This window comes from Pseudorasbora parva, chromosome 14 (genome assembly GCF_024679245.1).
Source record: "Pseudorasbora parva isolate DD20220531a chromosome 14, ASM2467924v1, whole genome shotgun sequence".
NCBI classification, from domain to species: Eukaryota; Metazoa; Chordata; class Actinopteri; order Cypriniformes; family Gobionidae; genus Pseudorasbora; species Pseudorasbora parva.
The window spans coordinates 43,700,023-43,722,084 of NC_090185.1; the positions used below are offsets into that span (position 1 = coordinate 43,700,023).

The window sequence follows — 22,062 nt, forward strand, 5'->3', positions numbered from 1 at the left end:
AGCAGATCTGACACACACACACACACACACACACCTCATATCCGTGCCGCTTAAGTAACCTAAGGGGCTTTCCTTGCCATTAATGCTTGGATAACACACACGTCTCCTTCCAATAATAATAATGGCTTGTGTGATGGATGGGATATACAAACCTACCAAGTGCCATCATTTTGGACTGACCTATCGCGAGAGATTCAATTCTTCCAGTTTTGACGTCTTCGTAAAACAGCATACACCAACAATAATGCCTTCTGTTTATTCTTCTTATTCTTTTTATTAGGCCTAATTGGGGCTACGTCTTAACCTCAATGGTTACATATAGTTCATTTGTCTTATTCAGTTTTACACCACCAGTTTTTTTATTATTAGGCTATTATTTTATTACAGCTCCATCAACTAATGCACAAACCGTTATAGAAGTAGGCCGAATTAGAAGGATGCTATCTTCATTTTGAGCAAATGCAATATACGTCTGCCTGTTTTGTCGTCATGTAGGCCTAGCACTGATCCAAATTTCTCATTCAACCTAATCAGTAATGCTGTTTTCCAGGTGCAGCAACGGCAACAGAAGATGAAATATGGAGGCATACATCAGGAGGTTTGCCCTTTCGGCGGACAGGAGAGGAGAGCGCCAGGAGAGACTGGTTTTTTCACGTTGTGTTAATAGCAATAGGTGTTTTTTTATCCATTAATTATGTGTTTGTTGTCGACTGATCTGTTAATTGTTGACTTTGTTCATTACTTTGTTGTTCGTTTTGTATAATTAAATCTGAATTTGTGGTCATTAATTCTGTGTTTGTTATCTTTGTTCACGTTGTTTTAGTATGCGTTTTAATCATTAAAACGATTTATTTCAGCTATAGCCTATAGGCCTACGCATTGCTCCAAGTGAAACTAGCCTTTATCAAGTCAAGTCAAGCTTTTTATTCATAGCCAAGGCTGAAAATGTTTTTCTGCACATTCCACAGACTGTGAAAAATGTAGGCCTATGCATAGGTTATTATAACAATCCAGTGGTGATTTAAGCGGAATCGTAACACATCCGGCACAGCTCCGGCAGGGGGAATCGTTTCACGCACTCGTTACGCATCTGTAATGGGATGATCAGGCGGTGCTGGATCGGCGCTGGCACATATCCGCAACAACCCCTAAAAACAGACCAGAAACGGCTTCGGCCCGATGTGTGTTTGGACTCAGGAACGAGTCCGTGAGGCGGATGCGGGCCAGACCCGGCTCTATCGTTTTGCGTTTGCGGCCATGTTCCATTACAGCGTCCAATGGCTATCTGGGTACACACACACACACACACGTTTGTTTTTGTGACATATGGGGACATTCCTAGGGCGTATTGATTTTTATACTGTAAAAAACTTATTTTCTATCCCCTTACACTGCACCTAAACCTACCCATCACACACACACACAAACTGCCCTAAACCTACCCATCACACACACACACACTGCCCTAAAGCTACCCATCTCACACACACACACACACACACACACACACACACACTGCCCAAAACCTACCCATCACACACACACTGCCCTAAGCCTACCCATCACACACACACACACACACACACACACACACACACACACACACACACATACACACTGCCCTAAACCTACCCATCACACACACACACACACTGCCCTAAGCCTACCCATCACACACACACACACACACACACACACACACACACACACACACACACACACACACACACACACACTGCCCTAAACCCAGTGTTGGGGAAGTTACTTTTAAAAAGTAGTGTTTGCTCGTTACTCGTTACTTTTTTAAAAATTAATCCGTTACTTTACTTAGTTACCCCCTTTGGAAAGTAACTTTTTATGTTACTCGTTACTTTTACGTTACTTTTATGTTGCTTGACTTTGGGCAGAACCCAATATCTGTTTCTTAATGTGTAGGCCTACATAAAGTTATACTATGGAGGACATAACAGGTATTTCTTTTGTGCTCTTTATAAAAAAAAAAAAAAAAAAGCTCCTTAGGAACAACATGGTAACCTCAAAATTGGTCATATGTCTCAAAATAAAACATGCATGCCTCATCTAAATCCAACAGAAAAAATAATAACTTAAAAATGGCTTGATGTCGATGGCTTGTGTAAATAAAATAAAATGGCACAATACAGTTTAGAGGCAAAGACATTTTAGCCAAAATAAAATCAAGCACAACTTATAGCATGACTAGCCTCAAAATTAAAACGGCTATGTTAACTGAATATGCTGGCCCTACTTCACAGTATGATGGGCAGATAGAAAAGGATATTAGGCAAAGGCTTGAGTTGTCTATAGCATGGGTGGCAGGCAACCTATTCCACATCAGCACAAAATGGGTGATTATACCTCATCAGGAGCAGTCTTTCAAAACGTTTATCTGAAAGTCTGTTTCTTCTGGGGGTAAGCACAAGGCCTCCCAGGCTGAACAGCCTTTCCACCGGTGCACTGGAGGGTGTGGCAGTGTTGTATTTCATGAACACAGCTTTCACTCGGGGGAAACGGTTAAGAACTTCTAACTCTGAGCCTGATCTCATGTACTCAAGTACCTCTGAGTCTGCACTAAAGGCCATTGCGTCTTCCTCCTCCTCACCAAAAGAAAAAAAGTCCTTTTCATTGGCGCTGCTGTGTGCGGCAACTTCTCTGTTTTTATTCTCAGCCGGCTCTGCATCATGGGGTAGAGTGCGACACTCCGCGATGAGCAGCGCACGCGCCTCTTCTCTCCGGTCTGCTCCACTTATTCACCGAACTTTTAATTTCGGCAACGTCAAGGCAGCCAATAAAGCTTCCCTGCTCTCCAACACCGGTGCGAATCGCGTCTTGATAGCCTAGGACGAAATTATATAGAAGACATAAGCTTAGTTTTCAGACATACGACTCACTCTATCAAGGGAAAAAAATAAAAGAGTAGGAAAAAAAGGGAGATTGAGAAAAATATATATATATTGTTTAAAAGTACACATTTGAAGCTTTCTATATATTTCTCAGGTCTGTGAGGCAAGTAGCTTTTCTTTTTCTGAGACTCCAGTTCACGCCATGATGATTATATAGCATGCTATATTTATTTTCTTATTTATTAAATTCAGGTAATTGGTTGATAAAACATCGATTAAAATTAAGATACAATTAATACAAAACGAAATTATTTTTATAGAAAGGCTTTCTACAAAAACAAACTTAATAAAGTGGTCAAAATCATGTCTGCCCACTACATTTGTCTCCCGATATATTGCGCAAAATTATGATCTTACTCATGCTTTACACTTTTCATATAATCAACATACATTTTTTTTTTACACATAAATACAAAACTAAATCTTTAATGACTAGGATACAACACATAGGCCTGTAGCTATCTTTCAGATAGGCTATTAAGAATTGGCTTACCTGTACAATTACACCTGGTAGGTCAGCTGTCATTCTTGAAAGTCCATTTTGGAGTGCGAGCGTCCTTGACATCAGGGTCTCCAGGGTTGGTAGAAGACTACCATAGTAGCAGTTCTCTTCGCCTTGCAAGATATCCAGTGCTACTGTCATCGGTTTCAAAACACTGCAGTATTCCTTTAGGAATAAATGTTCGCACTCTGTCGGGCCTCGGATGTCCAGTCTAGTACAAAGCGTATTCAAATCTTGGGCCGGGATGTCACTGATACGGGACAAGGCATCGTGGAAGGAATTCCACCTTGTGGATGTAGGATGTAGCCCGATAATTTTTTTCCCACAAATTTCATCGACGATCTCAGAGGCCACGGTAGAACGACTTGCCTTTGTCCAAAGAGCAGCACACTTCGCCGTTGCACTCCTGTACACAGATTTTGAGTCAGTTTTGTTGGATGACAGCCATTTGTCGATGTCATTGCACGAGATTAAATTGAGCGTATGCGAAGCACACCTAAAATGCGGGGGAAGAGAAAACTGTCGTTCTGTGGTTCCAAGCAACTCTTCCACATCTGTGAAAACTACACCTTGCTCATCTTGCTCTTCATCCTCCTCCTCGTCAGGTTCAGGGGGTGCATAAATCTTAAAAGCTTTAACGAAATTCGACCCATTGTCTGTAACGGTGGCAGTGATCCCATGTTAGCATGTTTTCCTTTCCAATGCTTGGTGAGGTTGGCAGTTGAGTTAACGGCAGTGGACAAAAGTTTCTCGCCAGGACACAGTGTACACCTTACACTCACATTCCTCCCCTTAGTTTCAACGAGTTTGAAGTAGTGGGAATACCTCCATCCCTCAAAAGTTAGCGTCGGCTGCTTCTCACTTGCCATGATTGTTTTGCAGACTGCTGCAGCCTCTGTCACGTACCGTGTGGAGCTTGTAACTATTGCGCAAGTTACCAAATTTTCAGTAGTAGCACGTTACACTACTTTTTACCTGAAGAAGTAGTTACGTTACTATAATGCGTAACTTAGTAACGCGTTACACACAACACTGCCTAAACCTACCCATCACAGGAAACATTCTGCATTTTTACATTCTAAAAAAAAAAACCTCATCCTGTGTGATTTATAAGCATTTTGAAAAGTGGAGACATGGCCAATGTCCTCATATTTCCCCCTCTCCTTGTAATACCTGTCATACCCATGTCATTATACACATTTGTGTGCTCATATAGTCGTTTCCGGATCGCGTTTTTTTCCCTCTCCTCTTTGCATTAATGATTTATTTTTACTCAGTAACGGATGTGGTTTAAAATGTAGCGAAGTACAATACTTTAATCAAAATGTACTTCAGTAAAAGTAAAATGAGAGATTTTTAAAAACGACTTAAAAAAGTAGAAGTACACAGAAAAACGACTCAATTACAGTAACGCGAGTAAATGTAATTCGTTCCTTTCCACCTCTGGTTTTATGGACTTCAAAAACAGAGCAGCACAGGGAGCCATTATAAAGCGTGGATTATCCAGGACTTTTATAATATAACTCTGATTATGTTTGTCTGAAAGAGGAATGTCATACACACCTAGGATGAGCTGAGGTTGAGTAAATCATGGGATCATTTTCATTTTGGGGTAAACTATCCCTTTAACCTCAACAGTGAACTGTGATCAGACTGTAACTGTACAGTATAATGATACTAACTGTAGTTTCTCCAGCTGGCATTGAGGGATCATCAGTAGATCACTGAGGTTTCTCACTCCAGAGTCTCCTAGTTTATTCTCGCTCAGGTCCAGATCTCTCAGGTGTGATGGGTTTGATTTCAGAGCTGAAGTCACAGCAGAACAACCTTCATCTGTCATATCACAGCAGCTTAACCTACATTGAGAGAAATGAGAAAACTCTTTATTCTGTAGAGTTATATCATCTTCATAAATGTAGTGTGAACTCAGACTATCATGAGATATTGAGTTCTTCACCTCAATCTCTCCAGTTTACAGTGTGAATCCTTCAGTGCGTCACATAAGGGCTTCACTCCAGAGTCTCCTAGTTTATTCTTGCTCAGGTCCAGATCTCTCAGGTGTGATGGGTTTGATTTCAGAGCTGAAGTCAGGATGAGACACTGTTCCTCTGGAATTCTGCAATAACTCAGACTGAAGACAGAAAGAGAAAAGACAATGACTCAGATCTGAGATGATGATCTTATTAAAGACATACAGTGGTCATATAGTCTATAGTTCCCATAATCTGCTTGTAATCGAGTCTCTAGTTCTGTGAGCTGGAAACTGTTGTTTCTTCTCTTTCTTTGTTAAATCTTTTAACCCTTGTGTGGTGTTCATATTTCTGTTACTCAGCCAGTGTTCGTGAGTCTGGTGGACCCGCTGCATTTTTGGGTTTTTAATTCAACTCAATCTAAAATGTTATGTTAAAATACTCAACAGATATTTACTTCAACCCAATTACAAGCAATATAAACAGCATATATGGTTAATATTTTCTCTTTACCTTTTGTTAGATCACATTTAAGAATTGCTACCTTGTGTGGGAACGGCAGGGGTAGAAACAAAACTCACTCTTGTAGCTACTCTCTCACACACACACAATCTCTCTCTCTCTCACACACAATCTCTCTCTCTCTCTCTCTCTCTCTCTCTCTCTCTCTCTCTCTCTCTCTCTCTCTCTCTCTCTCTCTCTCTCTCTCTCTCTCTCTCTCTCACACACACACACACACACACACACACACACACACACACACACACACACACACACACACACACACACACACACACACGCGCACACATACACACACAACCATAACACACACACACACACACACACACACGGAACCCCCCCCCCCACACACACACACACGCATGTACACTTGGATATGTGGTGTATGGTTCCTCTCCACAGGCATACTGGTTTTTCTAATGTACAGACTGTATAATCTATCCCCTACACTAACCCTACCCCTAAACCTGCCCATCACAGAAAACTTTTGGCATTTTTTGAATTTCAAAAAACACCATTTAGTATGTTTTAGTGTGAGGACACAGATGTCGTCATAAACCATGTTTATGTTGTAATATCCATGTCATTATACACATTTGTGTCCTCATAAACCATATACATGAACACACACACACACACTAACAGCAGGCCCTGACAGGAGGAGGACAGAGTAAAGGTACACAGGACCTGCAATTCCCACACTTTTATGAGCCCCGGGTCCAGTGGACCCGAACATCCTGTGTGTAATATAAATGTGTAAGGGGGGTGTACAGTGTGGTCATTGAAAATGTGTTCTGATATACAGTCTTGTTCAAAATAATAGCAGTACAATGTGACTAACCAGAATAATCAAGGTTTTTAGTATATTTTTTATTGCTACGTGGCAAACAAGTTACCAGTAGGTTCAGTAGATTGTCAGAAAACAAACAAGACCCAGCATTCATGATATGCACGCTCTTAAGGCTGTGCAATTGGGCAATTAGTTGAAAGGGGTGTGTTCAAAAAAATAGCAGTGTCTACCTTTGACTGTACAAACTCAAAACTATTTTGTACAAACATTTTTTTTTCTGGGATTTAGCAATCCTGTGAATCACTAAACTAATATTTAGTTGTATGACCACAGTTTTTTAAAACTGCTTGACATCTGTGTGGCATGGAGTCAACCAACTTGTGGCACCTCTCAGCTGTTATTCCACTCCATGATTCTTTAACAACATTCCACAATTCATTCACATTTCTTGGTTTTGCTTCAGAAACAGCATTTTTGATATCACCCCACAAGTTCTCAATTGGATTAAGGTCTGGAGATTGGGCTGGCCACTCCATAACATTAATTTTGTTGGTTTGGAACCAAGACTTTGCCCGTTTACTAGTGTGTTTTGGGTCATTGTCTTGTTGAAACAACCGTTTCAAGGGCATGTCCTCTTCAGCATAGGGCAACATGACCTCTTCAAGTATTTTAACATATGCAAACTGATCCATGATCCCTGGTATGCGATAAATAGGCCCAACACCATAGTAGGAGAAACATGCCCATATCATGATGCTTGCACCTCCATGCTTCACTGTCTTCACTGTGTACTGTGGCTTGAATTCAGAGTTTGGGGGTCGTCTCACAAACTGCCTGTGGCCCTTGGACCCAAAAAGAACAATTTTACTCTCATCAGTCCACAAAATGTTCCTCCATTTCTCTTTAGGCCAGTTGATGTGTTCTTTGGCAAATTGTAACCTCTTCTGCACATGCCTTTTTTTAACAGAGGGACTTTGCGGGGGATTCTTGAAAATAGATTAGCTTCACACAGACGTCTTCTAACTGTCACAGTACTTACAGGTAACTCCAGACTGTCTTTGATCATCCTGGAGGTGATCATTGGCTGAGCCTTTGCCATTCTGGTTATTCTTCTATCCATTTTGATGGTTGTCTTCCGTTTTCTTCCACGTCTCTCTGGTTTTGCTCTCCATTTTAAGGCATTGGAGATCATTTTAGCTGAACAGCCTATCATTTTTTGCACCTCTCTATAGGTTTTCCCCTCTTTAATCAACTTTTTAATCAAAGTACGCTGTTCTTCTGAACAATGTCTTGAACAACCCATTTTCCTCAGCTTTCAAATGCATGTTCAACAAGTGTTGGCTTCATCCTTAAATAGGGGCCACCTGATTCACACCTGTTTCTTCACAAAATTGATGACCTCAGTGATTGAATGCCACACTGCTATTTTTTTGAACACACCCCTTTCAACTAATTCAACTAATTGCCCAATTGCACAGCCTTAAGAGCGTGCATATCATGAATGCTGGGTCTCATTTGTTTTCTGAGAATCTACTGAACCTACTGGTAACTTGTTTGCCACGTAGCAATTAAAAAAAAAAAAACGAAAAACCTTGATTATTCTGGTTAGACACATTGTACTGCTATTATTTTGAACAAGACTGTATATTCCTCACAGAAAATGAGCCGAGGCCAATGAGTCTCAGTTTGAAAAAAAAATTAATCATATCATTTTTCTTTCGATAAAAAATGAAAACGGGTCCAACAGACCCGAACACCATACAAGGGTTAATCTCTCTTTTGTTTATTGTAGCAGCAGATTCAGGTCTCATGATATTTCTGCAGAACAACATCTACACAATCAGTTCATTGTTTCAAATACTTTAAATGAAATGATTTAGTAGTTCAGACACTGAATTTTAATTGTGACCAAAGGCAAAGACCAGCAGATGCAGAGCTTCAGTGTAAATGATGAGACTTGTGTCCAGTTGTCTTAAACTAAACAGTGAACTGTGATCAGACTGTAACTGTACAGTATAATGATACTAACTGTAGTTTCTCCAGCTGGCATTGAGGGATCATCAGTAGATCACTGAGGTTTCTCACTCCAGAGTCTCCTAGTTTATTCCCGCTCAGGTCCAGATCTCTCAGGTGTGATGGGTTTGATTTCAGAGCTGAAGTCAGGATGAGACACTGTTCCTCTGTAATACTGCATCCACTCAGACTGAAGACAGAAAGAGAAAAGACAATGACTCAGATCTGAGATGATGATCTTATTAAAGACATACAGTGGTCATATAGTCTATAGTTCCCATAATCTGCTTGTAATCGAGTCTCTAGTTCTGTGAGCTGGAAACTGTTGTTTCTTCTCTTTCTTTGTTAAATCTTTTAATCTCTCTTTTGTTTATTGTAGCAGCAGATTCAGATCTCATGATATTTCTGCAGAACAATATGTACACAATCAGTCATTGTTTCAAATACTTTAAATGAAATGATTTAGTAGTTCAGACACTGAATTTTAATTGTGACCAATGACAAAGACCAGCAGATGCAGAGCTTCAGTGTAAATGATGAGACTTGTGTCCAGTTGTCTTAAACTAAACAGTGAACTGTGATCAGACTGTAACTGTACAGTATAATGATACTAACTGTAGTTTCTCCAGCTGGCATTGAGGGATCATCAGTAGATCACTGAGGTTTCTCACTCCAGAGTCTCCTAGTTTATTCCCGCTCAGGTCCAGATCTCTCAGGTGTGATGGGTTTGATTTCAGAGCTGAAGTCAGGATGAGACACTGTTCCTCTGTAATACGGCAAACACTCAGACTGAAGACAGAAAGAGAAAAGACAATGACTCAGATCTGAGATGATCAAACTGAGCTTTTAAAGGATTTTTCAGACAGTCATTCATCAGCACATCATCTGAAAGTCATATTTGTAATTCTCGATTTTTCATCTCAGAAGTGTCATAAATTTCTGGTTTAAACAGGCACTGCCAACACACATTACCATACAATTTACGTGTAAAAGTGCATGAACCATTATATGACCCTTTAAATAATAAGGTGAAATGAACATGTAGTCAATAAATATATTTCATAAGAACAAGCGTATAACATAACCCATTAAAAGTGCCTGCTCTATTACAAATCATTTATATATATTTTAAATACCCCAAACAGCTGCATTACAAGATGGAAATATAGACCAGAAAGGATATTTAAACTTGCTCTGCCCTTACGTCAGGACTCACTGCGGGGTCTTTCCTGCTCTTAACTCCGAATGTGCTTAAGATTTATACAGCAAAATGACGTGCAAATGATACGCATTGTCAACTAGGATTAGTGGATTATGAGCCAGCATCATGAGCAGACAGCGCGCCAGAATCCGGTTCTCTTTCACACTTGAACAAACTATAACACACAGGAAGAATTATGCCAAAATGTCCGTTTTGTCAAGTATTCTCACTGGAAATAACGTCTTAAATGAACTTAAAGAGTTGTGATGAAATGGGGTGCATGAGACAGCGCGTCAGTTCTGCAGCGGTAGATCTTAAAGCGACAGCAGCCATTAATGTTAAACACTCACTGCTCTTGACTGGAGAACTTTTGTAGTTTTAATAAGGATTCATCTATATTTAATTCATAATTTATGCAGTGCAGACTGTTAACTTTATACTGATTACTTTATTCAATGTCTGTACCTGTTAGACAGGAAGTGCACAGGTAAATATGACATGGGTTTATGAGAGGATTGTTTTAAGTTGAAGTTTGAAGCCGAATAAATGTTCAAAAGCTTTCAGTTACACTGTAATGTTAAATCACTATAATGAATGTTTAAAGTGTGTGTGTGTGTGTGTGTGTGTGTGTGTGTGTGTGTGTGTGTGTGTGTGTGTGTGTGTGTGTGTGTGTGTGTGTGTGTGCCGTTGTAACTGCCATCGTTAATACAGCAGAGAACCTATGCTTTGGACATTATTACTGAACATGTGCTTAGTTGCAGCACTTAGACTGGCGTTTAAACGAGCCCTGTCAAGCGGCCGCATTTACAAACAACAGCGGCAAACATATGACGCAGTCCCGCAAACACCATTACTGGCGGGCGAGGATGTCCAATTTGACTTTAACAACTATGTGTGCCAACTTGAATGTCAGGAATGGAACAAGTTTGAGATCTATGAGAGACACTTCAGAAAGTCATTGGAGACTAAACTACTCTAAGAAAGAACTTACTGTGCCTGCTCGGGTGACCCGGCGAAATGGAGTAAAGTTGCGTCCATACTTTTCGGCGTTTTGTTTTTCAAAAACGGAGTGTTTCGTGCGAGGCGTGCTGGTGGGAAGGAGTTTGGATTACCGCTCCTGAAATAAATGTCACGCATCCTAAAGAAGTTCCCCTTGAGCGATAAACATGCAGTGGAATTAACATCGGTCTCCATTACTTCCTGGATTGAGAAACAGCTGATCTTCGGGAGAGACGTCATCCAGCCGTCGCTCAGCAGAAGGGGAGCTGAGGAGCGCCGCGGGCAGCCGAGGACGGTAAGCAGAGAAAAACTAGCACACCTATGGCAGCACCGCAGGTCCAAAGCTATTGAGATTATTCTCAATAATAGCACATTTCCTTCCCCTCCAGCTACTATTAATGATATCAGTAACGTGCATAAGTATTATGTGGACAAATGTCAATCACTCCCGTCTCATACATTGGCCACGCCCCCCTGGTCCACCAACATAGAGACAACTGCTCCAGTCCATTATCCATCCACTGCTCATTTTACTATTGATGAAATAGACAAAGTTGTGTCCCACCTTCCAAATAACAAAGCCTGTGGATATGATGGGGTAAAATATGAGACCCTGAAAGCCACAAAATCCTGGTCTTCCCATATACTCACATGTATATTTAACACCTGTCTGATTAATGGGAAAGTACCAGACTCATGGAAGGGGACCTTGTCTATAGAATTCCAAAGAAAGACAATACCCCAAGTGATCATCTACATGGAGAGACATATCTCTCCTGCCCACTGTTTACAAGGTCTTCATAAAATGCCTGCTGGCCCGAATCCTCCCATGGCTTGTGGATGCAGGCATCCTCTCACCCAAACAGAAAGCCTACATAGACAGACAGGGTATGAACGAACACGTGTTCTGCCTGAAAACTGGAATTGACGATTTTAAACATGAATCACGTAAATTCTATACTGTATTCTTGGACTTTAGAGATGCCTTTGGCACATCATCCCACAAACTGTTGCTTAATGCATTAGAGGAAATCCATCTACCTCAGCCCTTTGTGGCCCTCATAACAGATGTGTATAAGGGATCTTTTTTACAAGTTATCTGTGGTAAACAACTCACAGAGCTGATAACTCTTAAGGTGGGGATTAAGACAGGCTGCCCCTGGAGTGCTGTCAACTTCATCCTGGCCATCAACCAGTGGATGAAGTGGATCTGCCAGTGCGCACCACCACACACTCGATCCCCAAACCCTGTCCAGGGGTACGCTGATGATGTCCAGGTGTCCTCCAGAGACGAGAAGATCATTCAAAACATCCTGTCCAGAACAGACAAATTCCTACAGGGGTCTAAGCTGGAGGTGAAACACACCAAATGTGCAGCATTCTACGAGCGGCGAAGCGGTGGAAACCGCTGGTACAAATCTAAATCTGACAAACCCCCCTCCTTCACAATAATGGGACAGCCCATCAGGGTCTACTCTCGTCATGAAACATACACCTACCTTGGCCATAAAGTCACCATTGCAGGTGAGTGGGGTGAACAGGTGCAGGAGTTATCCTGTGCCTTTAAGGACAGGCTCGATCTGATTGACTCCTCCCCCTTACCTGTAGTCATGAAACTGAAGGCCATTAGAGAAGGGGCTCTGGCAAAGATACAACATCTCTTTGCAAACATTCATATTCCACTAAATGTTCTACGGGACATGAATAATAGAAGAGTTGAGGCCGTCAGGAAATGGCTGGGACTGAATATTCATTCCACCAGAGACATAATTTTCCTCAAACTAAAGGAAGGGGGTCTGGGGGTCCCAAATGTGGAATGGACTTATGTCAATGTCAATGTCAGCTTTATTTATATAGCACCATTCAAACAACACACGTTGACCAATGTGCTTTACAACATCTATATATAAAAGAAATAAAAACAATATCAGTAATGACAATACACATGTTAATAATCATAATAAAAATATTCTCTATCTATGTATTAATATCTATTTCAACACTAGGGATACGCCATGGAAAACAAGTGTGTCTTAAGTTGTATTTTAAAAACGTGTATGGAATCAGCATCCTTGACATTTATTGGTAAGCTATTCCAAAGTCTAGGTGCTACTGCCGCAAATGCACGATCCCCCTTCCGGCTTAATTTAGTCCTTGGAATTTTAAGCAAATTTTGAGTTGTTGATCTCAAAGTTCTTCCTGATTGATGTTTAATTAACAGGTCTGATAAATAAGACGGTGCAAGGCCATGCAGGGATTTATATACAAGTAGAAGTAATTTAAAATCAATTCTGTACTGTACTGGGAGCCAATGTAAAGAGACTAGCGACGGAGTGATATGTTCATGTTTTTTTAATATTCATTAATAATCCTTCTACACGGGACCTTCTGCAGCCGTGTAATAGAGGCTTGACTAATTCCTTTATATAAAGAATTACAGTTGTCCAATCTTGAAGATATAAGCGCGTGGATTGCAATTTCCAGACTTTTAAATGTCAGGCAAGATTTCATCTTTGCCAAATTTCTCAGAGGAAAAAAGCTAGACCTTACAACATAATTTATCTGTTTGTTTAAATTCATAGAGCTATGAATAAAAACGCCCAAGTTTTTCACACCTTCTTTAACGTTCACTGACAGCGAGCCAAAATTCAACTCTACTGCACCCTTAGATCCTCTGGGACCGAACACTACAACCTCTGTCTTGCTTTCATTCAGATATAAAAAATAAGAGGCCAGCCATGCTTTAATATCAGAAAGACAAGACATCAAGGATTGTAGGCTGTTTCTTTTAGTTAATGGTAGGTATATTTGTCAATCATCTGCATAGCAATGAAATGCTATATTGTGTTTTCTAAAAATATCCGGACTGATAAAGTTCACCAATCTTATTCTGTTCTAGAAAGACATGTAGTTGGCTAAACACCACTTTTTCTAAATTTTTTTACAAAAAAGATAGGTGAGAAACTGGTCTGAAATTTGTCAAATCAGTCGGATCTAAGTTAGATTTTTTTAGTATAGGTTGCACAAAGGCCTGTTTCAGCATGTTAGGAAAAACCCCTGTATCTAAACTTTTATTTACAATCTGAAGAATATTAGGTCCAATGGCCTCAAAGTTTTCTTTCAAAAACCATGGAGGAACCATATCAATAACTGACCCAGTAGGTTTTAATCCACTTACAATTTCTCCTAACTGCTGAAATGTAATAAGTTCAAACTGATTAAAAACGGTGGTCTGCATCACAGGAAATAAAAAGTCACAACTCAATTGTGGGATAGTCCCTCTAAGATTCTCAATTTTTGTTTTAAATGAAATTCTCACATATTGATGGAGATGAATCTACATTTAATATCGGAGGGTTTACTACTGTGTTTATAATATTAAACAATGTCTTAGGATTATTGGCATTTTTTTCTATTAGCTCGACAAAGTATTTAGATTTTGCTGTTTTTACGGTCCTCTGAAAATTTTTAAGTGAGTAGCTGCGAAAGCTTTGCAAAGATTTCACAGAATTAACAGAGCAACATGAGACAGAGATATTAAAAAGTACAGGTTTGTGGTCAGAGATAACATGGTCATTTAGTTCTAAGTCTTCAGTAGGAAGTCCATGTGTTAGTACCAAGTCTAAAGTATGGCCTTGCATATGAGTCGGGCCATTTACTAATTGTGTTAGGTCAAAAGAGTCAATCAGGTTGAAAAAGTCCTTCGTCATCACAATATCTGGGCAGCACACATGTATATTAAAATCTCCTAAAATGAGCAGTCTATCAAATTTTGAAAACAGACCTCCTAAAAAATCCCCAAATTCACTAATAAAGTCTTTCTGTGCTTTTGGAGGCCTGTAAATAATAGCGATAACAATCGGACTACCAATGTCCAGTAAAAGCAGCTGTCGTTCAAAAGAAGCATATTCTTCAGTTGGAATTAGTCTGCACTTTAACTTATCTTTAAATATAGACGCAAGTCCTCCTCCTCGTCCCAATGAGCGAGGTGTATTATAGAAATTGCAGCCCCGTGGTGTAAGCTCAGAAAAAGGACTCATGTCCCCAATTGTAATCCATGTCTCAGTAATGAACATAAAGTCTAAGCCTCGTGCTTTAAAAAAGTCATTTAACAAGAATGTCTTATTCATCACTGACCTCGCGTTGATCAAACCGATCTTCAGCTTTATTGTATCATCATCAGTGCGAGTTGTTGTCTGAGGCAGTGGTTTAATATCAAGGGCGTAGGTTTGGTCTCCGCTTTGGTGGGGACATCCCACCAGGTTTGCCCAGATTATATAGTCTATTATTTATTACTGAGTATGGAAATGCACCATAGTTTAGGAATGAACGATTATTAATTTATGAGGCTTTTCAGCCCAATCCAGTACCATAATAATAATAAAAAACTAAATACTCTTTAATTGTCTTTAAGTTCATAAATGATTTTCAAAACTGATTTGGAAAAAAACACAACATGCACACAAAATTACTTATTTTCAATATAAAAAATGATTGTGGACTGGATTTATTATCACATCTTATCACATTATTGAGCATGTCAAAGATTAGTAACAGCTTTAGATTTGATGCATTGTTAGTTTTTGTACAGGATAAGTTTTTGTTTCTCCCTCATTTACCGTTCGTGGCTGTTTTTGCCCCATTGACTTCCATTATAACCACATTTTTTGATTGTAAAGCCATAATGCTATATAATCCCTTACGAAAGGAAAATATATTTACCAATATATTTTCTTGAAATATATTTTAATATATGGAATAATATATTGATGGTATTATAAAATATATGATATATTCACGCAATATATTGCAAAAATATACAAATGATTGCCGCTTTCAATATATTGCAATATATTGGAAAATATAAATATTAAATCCCATATATGTGAATATATTGCATGATATTTTCAAATATCTTGCAATATATTTTTGTTTCGTAAGGGATCATGCACAATCACTTTTTATATTGAAAATAAGTTATTTTGTGTGTAAGTTTTTTTTTTCCAAACCAGTTTTGAATCAGTTTTTGAAAATCATTTATGAACTTGGCATTTAAAGAGTGCAGTAGTGATAAGAGTGACAATGAAACAATGACAGCAGCTCAACAATAAACAAGTAGGCCTATGCAAACTTGCAACAGAACACATTTTATATTATTTTACATTTGATTATTTTATTTATTTCTAAAGAACTCTTTAGTAGCCTATATTGGTGTACTTTAAAGGGATGGCTCACCCAAGAATAAAAATCCTGTCATCATTTACTCTCCCTCATGTTGTTCCAAACCTGTATGAGTTTCTCTGTTCTGCTGAACACAAAAGAAGATATTTTGAAGGAAGTTTGTAACCAGGCTGCTTTGGGGGCACCATTTACTTCCATGGTAGGAATTCAACATAACAAAGAAATGTATACAGGTTTAAAAAGGAAATTGACAGATTTTTAATTTTTTGGTGCGCTGTCTCTTTAAGCAGTCATTCTGAACCAGTAACCACTTTACTGACAAAAATGTTCTGAAATTCAAAAATTAAATTAAATTTTCTATATTAATTTAGTATTATGACTATATTAGTATGCAATTATTTGTCCCATTTTTATCTAAATATTTTTTTAATGTCAAACTTTATATGACAGTATTATTCATTATTAATATAGACTAGCTAAATGATAAGTTAATAACATTAATTAGGCTATAATCTATTAATTAACCGGTCTAATGTCTAGAAAAATAAGTCTGCCAAGCTTTCATAATTTATGGAATATTATATTAATATATTATCCATTAAAAAAACAAATGGCCTACCTTTAGTTCACGGATGTGTCCGTCATCATCGCTGCTGCTTTCAGTCTGAGACACTGAAATGCTTCTGCAAAGGCTGCAGTTTGTCTTTGGTTCATCTTAAGTTACTGGACAGACCCACTGATGCCTTTTTTTCTATTCAGCCCTATATCTGGAAATCCTCTTGCGTTTAAACGGTGGACGCGAGCGCGACATGTTTTTAAAAAACCGTGCAAGTTTACGGCGCATGCTCTCTAGACTCGGTCGCTATGGCAGCAAAGCTAAAACCCAATCTTGTGCATCGTCCCGTATTGGTTTGATACGGCGGGACGTGTCATTTTGCTTAAAATGTAAATACGGGACGATACGGAATCGATCCATATAGCAGCACGAAGGAGTTTGCTAAAATATTGGTGGGGACAATTTTAACATTTTAAAATAATGATTGGGACTAGTACCTAGCGTCCCCCCCTAAACCTACGACCATGTTTAATATTACATAATCTTACCCCGCCGAGGCGAAGACGCGGTGAGTGAAGCACTTGTTTCGATCCAGTAAAAGTAGGGAAAATCGGGACATTCCAGTTATATGACGATTCCAAGGAGCGCCATCTCCTTATTCCACTATAAGGTTAGCACACCTTATTAGCATGCTCAGCAGCGATGATGCTGCAGTCAGAGAGCTAGCCAGAGCTTCCCTCTTACTGGACCTTAAGAAGAGAAAGGTCCCTTTGGCCACAGGTAACCAGGACAGCTTCCTAGGCTTCAGGAGGAAAGGCAACGGCAAACTGGACACACACGCTGCAGGCTTTGGAGTTCGCTCAGACTGGCCAGACCTGAACGATCTGTGTAACAGACTGGCAGTTACATTACAGTGGACAGAAAGCGACTCTCACACTACACCTGAGGTGTCTGACGCAGTGGTCAGACACATCTATTACTGTGGAGACCTCAGTCTGTCATAATGAGACACAACACACACTACAGATCCTCTCACACTACACCTGAGGCGTCTGACGCAGTGGTCACAGACACATCTATTACTGTGGAGACCTCAGTCTGTCATAATGAGACACAACACACACTACAGATCCTCTCACACTACACCTGAGGTGTCTGACGCAGTGGTCACAGACACATCTATTACTGTGGAGACCTCAGTCTGTCATAATGAGACACAACACACACTACAGATCCTCTCACACTACACCTGAGGTGTCTGACGCAGTGGTCACACACACATCTATTACTGTGGAGACCTCAGTCTGTCATAATGAGACACAACACACACTACAGATCCTCTCACACTACACCTGAGGTGTCTGACGCAGTGGTCACAGACACATCTATTACTGTGGAGACCTCAGTCTGTCATAATGAGACACAACACACACTACAGATCCTCTCACACTACACCTGAGGTGTCGGACGCAGTGGTCACACACACATCTATTACTGTGGAGACCTCAGTCTGTCACAATGAGACACAACACACACTACAGATCCTCTCACACTACACCTGAGGCGTCTGACGCAGTGGTCACACACACATCTATTACTGTGGAGACCTCAGTCTGTCATAATGAGACACAACACACACTACAGATACTCTCACACTACACCTGAGGCGTCTGACGCAGTGGTCACAGACACATCTATTACTGTGGAGACCTCAGTCTGTCATAATGAGACAACACACACTACAGATCCTCTCACACTACACTTGAGGTGTCTGACGCAGTGGTCACACACACATCTATTACTGTGGAGACCTCAGTCTGTCATAATGAGACACAACACACACTACAGATCCTCTCACACTACACCTGAGGTGTCGGACGCAGTGGTCACAGACACATCTATTACTGTGGAGACCTCAGTCTGTCATAATGAGACACAACACACACTACAGATCCTCTCACACTACACCTGAGGTGTCTGACGCAGTGGTCACAGACACATCTATTACTGTGGAGACCTCAGTCTGTCATAATGAGACACAACACACACTACAGATCCTCTCACACTACACCTGAGGTGTCGGACGCAGTGGTCACAGACACATCTATTACTGTGGAGACCTCAGTCTGTCATAATGAGACACAACACACACTACAGATCCTCTCACACTACACCTGAGGTGTCTGACGCAGTGGTCACAGACACATCTATTACTGTGGAGACCTCAGTCTGTCATAATGAGACACAACACACACTACAGATACTCTCACACTACACCTGAGGCGTCTGACGCAGTGGTCACACACACATCTATTACTGTGGAGACCTCAGTCTGTCATAATGAGACACAACACACACTACAGATCCTCTCACACTACACCTGAGGTGTCTGACGCAGTGGTCACAGACACATCTATTACTGTGGAGACCTCAGTCTGTCATAATGAGACACAACACACACTACAGATCCTCTCACACTACACCTGAGGTGTCTGACGCAGTGGTCACACACACATCTATTACTGTGGAGACCTCAGTCTGTCATAATGAGACACAACACACACTACAGATCCTCTCACACTACACCTGAGGTGTCTGACGCAGTGGTCACAGACACATCTATTACTGTGGAGACCTCAGTCTGTCATAATGAGACAACACACACTACAGATCCTCTCACACTACACCTGAGGTGTCTGACGCAGTGGTCACACACACATCTATTACTGTGGAGACCTCAGTCTGTCATAATGAGACAACACACACTACAGATCCTCTCACACTACACCTGAGGTGTCTGACGCAGTGGTCACACACACATCTATTACTGTGGAGACCTCAGTCTGTCATAATGAGACACAACACACACTACAGATCCTCTCACACTACACCTGAGGCGTCTGACGCAGTGGTCACACACACATCTATTACTGTGGAGACCTCAGTCTGTCATAATGAGACACAACACACACTACAGATCCTCTCACACTACACCTGAGGTGTCTGACGCAGTGGTCACAGACACATCTATTACTGTGGAGACCTCAGTCTGTCATAATGAGACACAACACACACTACAGATCCTCTCACACTACACCTGAGGCGTCTGACGCAGTGGTCACAGACACATCTATTACTGTGGAGACCTCAGTCTGTCATAATGAGACACAACACACACTACAGATCCTCTCACACTACACCTGAGGCGTCTGACGCAGTGGTCACAGACACATCTATTACTGTGGAGACCTCAGTCTGTCATAATGAGACACAACACACACTACAGATCCTCTCACACTACACCTGAGGCGTCTGACGCAGTGGTCACACACACATCTATTACTGTGGAGACCTCAGTCTGTCATGAGACACAACACACACTACAGATCCTCTCACACTACACCTGAGGTGTCTGACGCAGTGGTCACAGACACATCTATTACTGTGGAGACCTCAGTCTGTCATAATGAGACACAACACACACTACAGATCCTCTCACACTACACCTGAGGTGTCTGACGCAGTGGTCACACACACATCTATTACTGTGGAGACCTCAGTCTGTCATAATGAGACACAACACACACTACAGATCCTCTCACACTACACCTGAGGTGTCTGACGCAGTGGTCACACACACATCTATTACTGTGGAGACCTCAGTCTGTCATAATGAGACACAACACACACTACAGATCCTCTCACACTACACCTGAGGCGTCTGACGCAGTGGTCACACACACATCTATTACTGTGGAGACCTCAGTCTGTCATAATGAGACACAACACACACTACAGATCCTCTCACACTACACCTGAGGTGTCTGACGCAGTGGTCACACACACATCTATTACTGTGGAGACCTCAGTCTGTCATAATGAGACACAACACACACTACAGATCCTCTCACACTACACCTGAGGTGTCTGACGCAGTGGTCACACACACATCTATTACTGTGGAGACCTCAGTCTGTCATAATGAGACACAACACACACTACAGATCCTCTCACACTACACCTGAGGTGTCTGACGCAGTGGTCACACACACATCTATTACTGTGGAGACCTCAGTCTGTCATAATGAGACACAACACACACTACAGATCCTCTCACACTACACCTGAGGTGTCTGACGCAGTGGTCACACACACATCTATTACTGTGGAGACCTCAGTCTGTCATAATGAGACAACACACACTACAGATCCTCTCACACTACACCTGAGGCGTCTGACGCAGTGGTCACACACACATCTATTACTGTGGAGACCTCAGTCTGTCATAATGAGACACAACACACACTACAGATCCTCTCACACTACACCTGAGGTGTCTGACGCAGTGGTCACACACACATCTATTACTGTGGAGACCTCAGTCTGTCATAATGAGACACAACACACACTACAGATCCTCTCACTCTACACCTGAGGTGTCTGACGCAGTGGTCACAGACACATCTATTACTGTGGAGACCTCAGTCTGTCATAATGAGACACAACACACACTACAGATCCTCTCACACTACACCTGAGGTGTCTGACGCAGTGGTCACACACACATCTATTACTGTGGAGACCTCAGTCTGTCATAATGAGACAACACACACTACAGATCCTCTCACACTACACCTGAGGCGTCTGACGCAGTGGTCACAGACACATCTATTACTGTGGAGACCTCAGTCTGTCATAATGAGACACAACACACACTACAGATCCTCTCACACTACACCTGAGGTGTCTGACGCAGTGGTCACACACACATCTATTACTGTGGAGACCTCAGTCTGTCATAATGAGACACAACACACACTACAGATCCTCTCACACTACACCTGAGGCGTCTGACGCAGTGGTCACAGACACATCTATTACTGTGGAGACCTCAGTCTGTCATAATGAGACACAACACACACTACAGATCCTCTCACACTACACCTGAGGCGTCTGACGCAGTGGTCACACACACATCTATTACTGTGGAGACCTCAGTCTGTCATAATGAGACACAACACACACTACAGATCCTCTCACACTACACCTGAGGCGTCTGACGCAGTGGTCACACACACATCTATTACTGTGGAGACCTCAGTCTGTCATAATGAGACACAACACACACTACAGATCCTCTCACTCTACACCTGAGGTGTCTGACGCAGTGGTCACAGACACATCTATTACTGTGGAGACCTCAGTCTGTCATAATGAGACACAACACACACTACAGATCCTCTCACACTACACCTGAGGCGTCTGACGCAGTGGTCACACACACATCTATTACTGTGGAGACCTCAGTCTGTCATAATGAGACACAACACACACTACAGATCCTCTCACTCTACACCTGAGGTGTCTGACGCAGTGGTCACACACACATCTATTACTGTGGAGACCTCAG

The 22,062-nt window shown here is 41.2% G+C and overlaps 1 protein-coding gene and 1 long non-coding RNA gene across 2 annotated transcripts in view; both read right to left on the reverse strand.

Moving 5' to 3' along the window:
* The window catches only part of LOC137040675 (uncharacterized), a 442,512-nt gene that overhangs the window by 11,986 nt on the left and 408,464 nt on the right, over positions 1–22,062 (reverse strand). The window lies entirely within an intron of this gene.
* The window catches only part of LOC137040672 (NLR family CARD domain-containing protein 3-like), an 83,548-nt gene that overhangs the window by 11,986 nt on the left and 49,500 nt on the right, over positions 1–22,062 (reverse strand). Inside the window, exons 7-10 of the mRNA XM_067416464.1 lie at positions 9,331–9,504; positions 8,732–8,905; positions 5,381–5,554; positions 5,106–5,279 (exon numbers count right to left, since the gene is read on the reverse strand). Coding sequence (XP_067272565.1) covers positions 5,106–5,279; positions 5,381–5,554; positions 8,732–8,905; positions 9,331–9,504 — 696 coding nt within the window. The remainder of the gene's footprint in view (positions 1–5,105; positions 5,280–5,380; positions 5,555–8,731; positions 8,906–9,330; positions 9,505–22,062) is intronic.